The sequence below is a fragment of the Pyrus communis genome, chromosome 9, assembly GCF_963583255.1.
Source record: "Pyrus communis chromosome 9, drPyrComm1.1, whole genome shotgun sequence".
Classification (NCBI taxonomy): Eukaryota; Viridiplantae; Streptophyta; class Magnoliopsida; order Rosales; family Rosaceae; genus Pyrus; species Pyrus communis.
In genome coordinates, this window is record NC_084811.1 from 26954315 (window position 1) to 26964593 (window position 10279).

The window sequence follows — 10279 nt, forward strand, 5'->3', positions numbered from 1 at the left end:
GCAAATGTATTTATGGGCCATATGCTTTGATTCGCTTCCCATTTGTTTTTCGGAATACATAGAGCTTTGCGTGAGCTTTACTCCACCAAATCGCATTTGTGTTTTCCCCTCGAACTGCTGTTCTCTTTCTTCTTCCTCAACATCAATTCTCTAGTCTCTGCTATTCCGTTCTTCCACTTGGTGGATTCCCTCTCCTCCAAAGCGACGACGTCGTCTTCAGTTCCAGCCGCCGGTTCTCGCTTCCACTGTTGCTGCCCTCCGTGCAGAGAAATACGAGCCCTCCGCAACGGTCGACTCAGATACGTTTGAATTTTGAATTTTCTTTATGAAATATTTGGGGCTTCTTTCTATTTTAGGGTTTGGTTTGATTTTTCCTATTTGATTCAGAATTCTGCTGTGGTAATTTGAAATATCCAATTCCTAGTAGGACTATGATTGTTAATTAGGGCTTCCTATTTGGCAAATTCCAGTCGCTAATTTCTTCAGAATAATATTAATTACTAGCTTATTATCTTGTGAATAAAGCAAGCAACTGGTTAGACAGTTGGAATGACGAAAAGAAAGGCCGAAGAAGATATACGAGGAGAAAGTCAGAGTCAGAGCATGTGGAATCACGGAGAGCGCTGGTTGAGAGGAGCGTTGATTGGACAAGGTAGCTTTGCTTCTGTTTTTCTTGCTACTCCAAATAAACGAACAAGGGGTCTGTTAACTGGTAATTTGCCTGCAGTTATGGCCGTGAAATCTGCAGAGCTCTCCGCTTCGGAGTCCATTCAGCACGAGGCTGCGGTTCTCTTTGAGATTAAGGGCTGCCCTTTCATTATCAAGCGCTTTGGCGAGGAGACCACAACAACCGACCAGGGTCACAAGGTCTACAACTTGTTGCTAGAATTTGCTGCAGGAGGAACCCTTGATGGTCTCATCCAACGATCCAATGGTCATGGAATGCCTAAAGCTGAGGTTAATAGGTATGCAAGGTCGATTCTTGAAGGTGTTAAACATGTTCACAAGTGTGGATATGTTCACTGCGATCTAAAGCCCGAGAATATCTTGCTTGTGCCTGTCGCTACAACTTGCTCTAGTTCTGGTTTTGTAGCCAAGATTGCAGATTTTGGATTGGCAAAGAGAAGCAAGGAGAAATTCAGTGGATGGAGAGGCACTCCTTGGTATCTATCCCCAGAAGCTTTTAAAGATGAGAAGCAAGATCAGTCCTCTGATATATGGTCTCTTGGTTGTATAGTGTTTGACATGCTAGCGGGCAAGTCGCCCTGGGAATTGAAGCCAGGTTTTGATGATCTTGTAGATTCCTACAACGTGAAGATGTTGGATCATGTGCGTACTTCCAAAATTCCGGCTGGAATCTCATATATGGCCATGGATTTTCTCAAGAGTTGCCTGGCCATGAAACCTGGGAAACGATTAACTGCTGAAGAGCTCTTGTCTCATCCCTTTCTAGCGCGGCCACAACCAACAAAACCAGGTCATGTGAAGGTAAAGTTGGTTAACTCAGCTTTAGGCCACACATACGGTGTGTGTTTCTTAAAACGGAGTGCAGGGTACCACGCAAGCGGTGCCATTGTACCCAGAATTCAGCCAGCCCGGGGTTTTGGTATACAAGCAGGAGTGTAGAATGAAGCTGCTGTTTGACGTGATAATTTCAGTAAAAGCATGTTGGAGCCTGGAGGTTCTTTATTGTTGTATCTTTTGATTGTAATGTGCGTTAATAGTTTCGATTTTAGAAGCACACAATTGTACAAAAATGATTCAAATTTGTATCCAAATACGTTTTTACTTTGTTTTTTTATTTTTTTAAGATCTAATATTAGTCCAAATATTGCAACTACTGAACTGATGAGGCACTAATATTGGTGATATTCCATCTACTATTGGTGTGCTTAATTCTGGAATTGTAGCATGTAGAATGCTTGTCTTGGCTTTGTTAATTATGGACCTAATTTTTCACTCAGTCGTCACTCCCAGTGATGATGGTGCCGTTTACTTAGTTTGGAGCCAACAAACAAGATAAACACAAGGCGGAAATAAAATGTGGCATGATTGGGGGAGTTATCTCTATGACTTGGAAACAAAATCTACAAAATATTTCAAAGACCAAAACAAAACAGACAACGACATAGATACGTGATTTGTGAACAAAAGAACATATTACGAACAATGGTATCAAACTTCCTCTGCCTGTAATTCACTTCTAGTATTTTGGTGGTCATCGTTAATCGTGAAATGTCTTAGTAAAGTGGAGAAAAACATATTTAAGAGAAGTTGGGATAAGTATGTTGTTTCCATCTCTTTTGATCGGTTATGCATAAAACAAACAAACTATGCATTAATACATCAAAGTCACTTACATCATTACGCTGGTGTCGTGCTGTAACCCTGCTGAAAATTTGAAATTAAAATTGATACTCACACTCAATGAAAGAACATGAAATAGCTTGGAATGCCTGCATCCATTGTATTTTGTACTCCTATGAAACAAATCACTTGCAGTAATACAGGTTCGTTCGAGAAAAATTAAAGAAACAATGGCATCTGTTTCTAATGCCTGATCTTCATAGATCCTCACTTTGACAACCAGTAGATAAATATGAGAAATGTGCATACAGATGCGACGAGAGAAAGAATGATGGCATCCATAGACTTTTTACGCTTTATAGCAGAAAGCATTTGATTTACCTGCACCATCAAATCTTTGAACGTCAATGAAGGGAACTACAGAGTACAGACATAATATGATGACAGATTTACACATCTCAAGGGATTAAAATCCTTAATTTCTTTTATTCACTCTTGCATTGCCCTTCATACTAGTCATCTTTTTTACAGTAGAATTTCGGACCGGTCACTTTCTTAGTCTACACTACGCAATATCAGGACTCATTCTAGTTTTGGCATAAAAATTTCAGTGTACTTTGTACCGGTGATATACTTTTCTGCAATTAACCTATTGCATGCATTAACTCTTATTCATAGAACAAAAGAGAAATAGTCAATTCCATTCAAGAGGGACCTATGTAACACCAAAACGCCAAAGAAATAACTAAAACATCAAGGACCACAATTACTAGTTTTATACCGTTGGAAGGCGGCTGCCAATATTGCTGAGCTTTGAATTAATACCACCAAAAGTGGAGCGTTGAATGACAAGTGCACCAAGGGTTGCTTGAGCTTGAGAGATCACAGTATCCACCTGCAGAAACAGAATAGATTATTCAATATAAATCACAATTTGTATGCTTCCATTTGCCACACCTCAGAAAAGGGATTTAAACCAATCAAAATGCCTGACCAAGGACTCTAAACCATCATCAGCTAAGAGATGTTCTACCCTGTACAATAAAATTCTGTTTTACTTCCTAACCATGAAGGAAAAAAAAAAGCTGCAGGTAGTTTCCATTTCCCTTCCGTCAAAGCCATATGATATATATCTTTAATTCTTAACTAAAATAATCATTAATTCGGTTTTACTCAAAAGATGCCATGCAGGAGAGGACTGGTTCCTAATAAAACACATCACCACCCAACATAATCTCTATGCGCAAAAAAAATTTATCACTTTAATTTGCGTACCTGTCCTGTACTTCGGCTAACAGCAGCATGCTCTTTCAGGAGGGCGTTTTCAGCACCATCTTCCAAGTCTACTCTTGTTCGATCAAACTCCCTAAAATCCTCAAGGAGTGAAGCATGCTCTTGCTTAGCTCTAAGGCTGTTTCGGAGACGATAGAACTCCTGCACTTCAATCATGTCTAACAAAGAGTTGAAATCTGCCGGGTTCAATCTTAGGAATTATATGTTTTATAGCAAAGACTGCACAAATGATTCAAAGAATGTACAAAAAATTTCAACAGAATTGAGGATTTTAGTCGCTTCACCAGCAAATAGCATGAGGCGAAATCTGAAGGTATCTTACTGAAAAAAGGAATAGTAACTATAGACCTGTAACTTAAAGTAGAGCTCAGCTCAGATGTTCATCCATATTTTGACTGTTCAAACTCTCAATTCCAACTTCAGATAGAATTTGGAATAGTAATGAAAAATGAAAAACAAGGAATTGGATAATGATCTGTAATACAAATTCCATCTTAAAAACATAAGGGTCTTCACTTCAAGAGAATTATAAGATGGCATGAGAGCTCATAGAACACATGTCATCCATGCCAGTTGAACTATGGAGCAACCCAAAGCACATTCAAGACACTTTAACTATATATGGATCAAAGAAATAAAAACTGTCATCCGATGTTCCCCTTAGCATATTTAAGAGGACAGATTGCCAGAATACCTGAGTGATATCTTGGAAAATTTCTTGATGTCTAGTCAAGGTATGAGAAACCATTTCTGATCCTCCCGATGAAACCCATGCTTGCATTTGTGAATTTACTTGTTGGAGTTGCTTTAATAGTCGATCTATCCCAGATTCAAGATCATTCTCGGCAGTACCAACTTTTGTAGAACCCTTTGCAGACACAAACTTACGATAAGAATTCATCTGCTCATCCAACTGAGCTTCAAGTTTCCTTGCCTGAAATTACAATAGATTAAAATTATCATTTTAAGAAAGCAAAATTCCCAGCTATCCAGATTTAATATCAAGGGAACTGCATGTAAGAGGAAACAAATGAAAACAATTAGCATCGCATATCCATGATCATGCACTTTACAGACAAGCAGAAATTAATATCCTCATTTAGATTACGCCAATGTGATTAAATTATAGGATATGTAAACAAACTAGATGTCTTGCTGAAGTACCTTCGCTTAAAAGATTCAGAAAACCAGTAGCTTAAACCAAATTTTCAAAATTCATGCTCAAAAAGTGACACTGGGAATCAGAAAGCCAAGTGAAAATTCGTGCTTCACCTAATACTAGTTTCTTCCTGATAGCAAAATGTTCAACCTTACAACACAATAAGGGAATCAAATTCAGAAGTTCAAGAAGCATATAGGAAAAGAAGAGCTGCAAAAACTGAATCTTGAAATTTTCTCACAAAGTCTTTAGCATTTTTTAAAATAGTATCGTGACTTAGAAGTTAGAAGTTAGAAGAGACAAGCTTAATAATAATTAATAAGCAATCCCTGGATGATACCACAGTTCAACTTTGTTGTTTTTTCATATCCTGGGACTTTTTCAAATTGCACATATTTAATATTCTTTAGCTGAGGATTACATCATTACTCACCAGTATGATGCTCACATTCAATGATCTACTATTTTCATTAAAGTGTGCAAGATTGAAAATTGAGGTGGTGGGAAATCATAGTAGTGATTTCATGTTAGACCTTTTACTACCAGGGTTTTAGAGGAGGGGAGGACGTTGGCTTTCTAGGTCTGTTTGGCATTCAAAGGCCCGTACTAAAGTACCTGTTCATTTTGGGACTATGCTTTGAAGATGATGTTCTTATATGATGTCCATAGAGGAAAATCATTATTTTGAATAGTCGTATGCAGAGAGAAAGTGTCAAGAAGAGGGTTATTCATTACGACACAGTTCCAATCGTAGTTCTGATTGAAGTAATGACACAGGTGGCATTAGAGGAATGCTATAGGAACTTTGAGTCCCATACAACAATGGGGCCTTATTCAAAATTGCTAGTTGAAGTTGAATTTTTGATTGTTGGCCTTGCTAAGGTACTTGAAATTTCTACTAGGATTTCTTTTAATTCGTTTTTATTAACCAAATAGAACTATTTGCCGCGGGCAATTGAGCATCACTCAATTACAAGTCTTGTAACTTTACATATTCTTTTCTTCAATCAGATTTCTCCACCTAGCAATTACAGTTCGGATCGAAGCTAAAACTTAACAATTTGGTGCTAGAACCAAGGAAATTTATCAATTTAATTCACCAATCACAAACTAATCCAGTAGTGACGATAAAAGTTTGAAGGAAAAAACGCCAGCTGATCTCATACAAGACAACCTGCCGACAACTTGAACAAAAAGAAAAGACCAAAGCAATAAGCACGCGTCTAGTTGCAGAATTCAAAGCTGTAATCGAAATATCTAACATCTAAGGCAAACCAAACAGAAATCAGGAAATCGTCAGCTACGCGAGAAAGTTGAGAATTGAGAAGGAAGAAATCATACGGAAATTATTGATCATCGCAGAAGAGGAAAAAGGAGTACCTGTTTGCGAAGAGCGTCCCATGAGCTCGGCAACTCCATCTCCACCGACTCTACAAACAAAAACACAAACAGAGAGACCGATCTTCCAAAAGTGAAAATCAAATCAGCTGTCGTTTACGTTTCCCCACAAACAGAAACAAAAATTTCTTCTTCTTCTTGTTCGCTTGTTTCAGATTTTGGGAGGATTGAGCAAGTGGGGGTTGTTCGGAGACGGAGACAGGCGGTCTGCTTTCAATTTTCAACGGCAGTTCGTTTGGCAGTGGCGTCCTTCTCACGATACTTCGGATCCGTTCTAATTTCTGAACAAAGAATTAAATTAATGTTCTTCCAGAATAAAATGGGAGAAAAAGGTCCAAATGAAGAATGTTAAAAGACCAATGCCACCAGAGGCCCAATCCAATCCAATCCAATCCAAGCTGCACACCAAAAGCATAAAAAATGCTGAATGTCATGCTAATTTTGATCCTTGAATTTGGTCTTCTCAAGTTTTGCCATACGCTATATTTAGTCTTTCTTTGTCACTTTTGTCTATTTAAAAGGTAAAAATGGTCGATTTTAGATCAATTTGACACGAAATATTCATAACTAGTAGCATAAAACATTGCATAAATCATTATTCGTACTTACTTTGCTCTATCCTAATTAGCAAGCAATTTGAATTGGAATAGGAATAGGAATAGGAATATCCCCCACCCTGCCCCCCGGCTCGAAAGATGTGCACTTTGAATAATTTGTTGCTTTTGTTTACTGATGTATGTAGTATATGCTTGATATTCGTATGCAGTATTGTACTGTGTGTAGTATATGATTGATATTCGTATGCAGTCTTGTACTTGTGTACCATCCAACTGCGTTTTCATTACCGGCCTTTTGGAATAACGGAAGCAACAAAATTGGTCTCCTATAGAGAGTTGTAGCATGGTTATCAGTTGAATCCTAACGTATTTTTGAGCCCAAAGTAGTGAATTGAACACCAATCAAGCATTAATTAGTCAATATAAACAACAAATTAAAACTTAAACCCTAGCTAGTTCTAAAGATAACAGTAGTTTGCAAATAAGTGATAACAATTATATATCATGTGTAGTGAATGTGAACGTGTTTGTATATATATAGTCCTAGCCAGCTTAATTTGGTCAATTTCAATTATATATGTTAAACAGTGAAATTGATTAATTACTAGTTAATGTGTTGAATCTGTTGATGCAGAATGTATGTTTTAATAAGTTTAAATTTGCATTGGCTATGCACCTTGATGCTACAGCCCGCAGGGAGAGTGGGTGGATGAACATATATAAGAGCTTACTGAACGAACGTGAGATCAAAGACATTCTGTTTCCTAGTTCTGGAACTCTCAATCATATATATAAAGATATTACATCCGCTTGCATGAGCTACTTGTTATGTAATTGATCTAAATTAATAGGTGAATATCTTTGTCCTGCAACTTATTCCTTTCAGCTCGATCTAACAAATTGTTCGCAGCATGCTATCATGCTCTGTCTATCCTTTGGTATGAAGCTGAAAATTGCAGTGTTTTTATCCCTTTGATTCTCCCACTGTAAGCCTACTTAGCTCCAGCTGAAGCCATTCAAGTCAAACTGTCTGCAACTTGAAGAAGTATCATTATCATCATGAGCATTGAGGTCTAGTTTTGCTGCAAAGCAAGGCACTGATCTATATCCTTGAGAAACTTTCACACCCTCGACTTTAGCTGAATCAGCCCTGCTGTTCGTACGGCCTAGAAAGCTTCCATCTGTGTCTCTTCCTTTGCTATCGATATTCCAGTTTTCTCCTTGTAGTCCAATGCTCATGGATAAGTCACTAGACCTTGTTGCGGCAGGGAACATTCTTTTTTCTGCATCCTTACTTATGGGGGAACGAAACATGTTATCATCACACCAATTAAGTTGGGTGTTTTGGAGTATCGGCCGCTGATCTTGTGCTGCCTCTTTATGTTCCAAGAGTGCTGCTGCCCTGCCATTGTAATTAGGTCTTAGAGGCATCCCACTGCTGTGTATCTGGTCCTGGTCCCTTCTCGATACTTCGCAGGAAGTTAGGCAGCTGTCGATTGAGCAATCGGTGGGCTGCTGGTTTGTTTGCGTTTTCTGAGGGCACAATCCCTGTAATTCTTTGAGCTCTGTGAAAGCAGAGTTCAAGGATACTTTGGACACCAGCTCAGAGAGTTGAACTTTGGCAGCTTCAAGTCCCACTGTACCTAAGTTTTGTCTTCCTAGTGTCTCCTGGGCTTTCTCCAGCACAGACTGTAGGTATTTTCCTTGAGCCTCTATACGAAGTTGCAAGTGCCGCTGAACCTGCGTGGTTTTCGATCGGGACAAATTGTCAGAATGCTGTTATAATGGGAAAGTGCTTTTGCTCGACTGAGTGATACCGAGCGCATGCCCTTACCTCAAGTTGCTCATGTAGCCTTCTCTGGACTTCAATTTGCATCTCTAGTGTTTCGTTTAAATGTAAACCTCTGGAATTAATTAAGAATTGCCATTGTCAGCCTAAATCTCATACGTATATTAAGGTAATCTATAAGATGATAAATAAATGAAAAATTAACAGATGATCAAGTGAGGAAATGAGTAGCAGCTAGCCAGCTTACTTGTTTGATTGGGGTGCAATGCCAATGCTCATAGTGCTCATCTGACTTCCATTTGCTTCGGATATTAAACTTTCTCCTGCCACTGGAACTGGAACTGTACCTGTACCTATACAATATCATTGTCCAAATTATTAAAAGTATTAAATAAAATCGACTGTAAATTAAGTGTAAACCAATCAAAGTATATACATATATCTTAAGAGGAGGAATTGAACAAATGATTAGTCTTCTCTGCTTACCAATTTTGGTGGGGCCACTAGTAACATGTCCTCCATGCAGATTCTTGCTAAGCCTGTACTTCTGTTTGACATAAATCAAAAAATGACTGGCTTAAAATTGATTTCAATTATAATGGCTGGATTAAAATTCGTTTCACTTTGTTGCTTGGAGACGAAGAAAATGAAACTAATACTTGATTGTTACCTTTTTATTTTTAAAATGGCCACTTAAATTGCATTCTAATTGATTAGAACTAAATGGTGTAAGAAAAACATTCGAGTAAAGTACCTGAAGATGACTCTTTAAGTGGTACAACGTAAGGCCTGGAATCCCCATAAGTTTCATAACTGTTTTCGGAGTAGCCTCTGCATATATAACATGGGGAAATCATCATAACATTAATTAATTAATTCGAATTAATTTAACGATCAGCTCAGCTCTCTCAGCTGGGAGCTAGCTAGGGAGAATTATAAATGTAGTATTGGATAGTATATTATTTAGGGAGAGTTATATATGAAGTTATAGTGTAGTACTCACTGTCCGCTCCTCCAAGCTGGTTAACTGCTTCGATAAATCGCTCATGGAGATCGAGGGTCCATTTGAGTCGAGGTTTGGCATCGGTTGAGAGGACAAGGCCTGAATCTCCTGCTGGGCTATTTTGGTCACCTTGCTGTAGAAACAAAATCCTTTCAGATGGGATGTTAGGCATCGATATTCTGCTTGAAGAAGCAGAAGAGTGGATGATGTTCTTTCCTTGGTGCTGGTGTTGGTGTTGGTGTTGGCGGTGGTTTTGGCGGTGGTGCTGCAGCTGATGATGGTACATCATCTATGTGTGTATAGATATATATAGATTTTTCTGTCTTCAAGAATCAAAACCTAATGTCTCTTTTCTTCTCTCCTGAATATATATCTGTGTATTTGCCACAAACCAAGGGTGTGGTGAAGATGGCCTTTTATAAAGCAAGCGAAATTCGTTTGTGGGGTACGAATGATACGAGGGGATTGGTATGCCATATGATTATGATATATATATAGAAAACTAGATATTAATTCTTGAAAAAGATTATCTTTAGACTAAAACCTTAACCAAGATAAAAAAAAATTAATTATAGTCCTTTGACTTATGTCCAAGTTAGCATTTATATTTAATGCCAGAGTTAATTCTTTTTATGTAATTTTTTTCTTCTTATATTATCCTTGACTGAATTATAATGTCTCATATTTAATTTATTTATAACTTTTCATTTTATTGCTAACATAAATGATTCTACTTAAAAATGAAACTTTTTGTCCAACCCAAAAAATTATCT

The 10279-nt window shown here is 37.9% G+C and overlaps 3 protein-coding genes across 3 annotated transcripts; 1 reads left to right on the forward strand and 2 right to left on the reverse strand.

Annotated features, from left to right (window-relative positions):
• LOC137746072 (mitogen-activated protein kinase kinase kinase 20-like) lies at positions 1–1792 on the forward strand. Its single transcript, XM_068486131.1, has 2 exons — positions 1–652; positions 728–1792. The coding sequence occupies exons 1-2, from the start codon at positions 550–552 to the stop codon at positions 1624–1626; spliced, it is 1002 nt and encodes a 333-aa protein (XP_068342232.1). The 5' UTR covers positions 1–549; the 3' UTR covers positions 1627–1792.
• Positions 1793–2311: 519 nt separating this feature from the next.
• Positions 2312–6471, reverse strand: LOC137746073 (Golgi SNAP receptor complex member 1-1-like). Its single transcript, XM_068486132.1, has 5 exons — positions 6140–6471; positions 4295–4534; positions 3583–3741; positions 3089–3202; positions 2312–2688 (listed from the first exon to the last, which is right to left on the reverse strand). The coding sequence occupies exons 1-5, from the start codon at positions 6176–6178 to the stop codon at positions 2575–2577; spliced, it is 666 nt and encodes a 221-aa protein (XP_068342233.1). The 5' UTR covers positions 6179–6471; the 3' UTR covers positions 2312–2574.
• Positions 6472–7392: 921 nt separating this feature from the next.
• Positions 7393–9876, reverse strand: LOC137746274 (myb-related protein 2-like). Its single transcript, XM_068486349.1, has 6 exons — positions 9507–9876; positions 9258–9334; positions 8990–9050; positions 8751–8856; positions 8549–8618; positions 7393–8454 (listed from the first exon to the last, which is right to left on the reverse strand). The coding sequence occupies exons 1-6, from the start codon at positions 9793–9795 to the stop codon at positions 7711–7713; spliced, it is 1347 nt and encodes a 448-aa protein (XP_068342450.1). The 5' UTR covers positions 9796–9876; the 3' UTR covers positions 7393–7710.
• Positions 9877–10279: the final 403 nt, after the last annotated feature.

Bases quoted from the DNA above. Each gene is read 5' to 3' on its own strand.
- LOC137746274 (XM_068486349.1), bottom strand. From the start codon at position 9,795: ATGATGTACCATCATCAGCTGCAGCACCACCGCCAAAACCACCGCCAA. The intron at 8,857-8,989 runs GTAAGCAGAGAA...GATATTGTATAG, and splicing joins TAGTGGCCCCACCAAAATTG to GTACAGGTACAGTTCCAGTT. The intron at 8,455-8,548 runs GTAAGGGCATGC...AAAACCACGCAG, and splicing joins GGCTACATGAGCAACTTGAG to GTTCAGCGGCACTTGCAACT.
- LOC137746073 (XM_068486132.1), bottom strand. From the start codon at position 6,178: ATGGAGTTGCCGAGCTCATGGGACGCTCTTCGCAAACAG. The intron at 3,203-3,582 runs GTACGCAAATTA...CTGTTTCTGCAG, and splicing joins TTAGCCGAAGTACAGGACAG to GTGGATACTGTGATCTCTCA. The intron at 2,689-3,088 runs GTATAAAACTAG...TTGATGGTGCAG, and splicing joins TTGGCAGCCGCCTTCCAACG to GTAAATCAAATGCTTTCTGC.
- LOC137746072 (XM_068486131.1), top strand. From the start codon at position 550: ATGACGAAAAGAAAGGCCGAAGAAGATATACGAGGAGAAAGTCAGAGT. The intron at 653-727 runs GTAGCTTTGCTT...ATTTGCCTGCAG, and splicing joins AGGAGCGTTGATTGGACAAG to TTATGGCCGTGAAATCTGCA.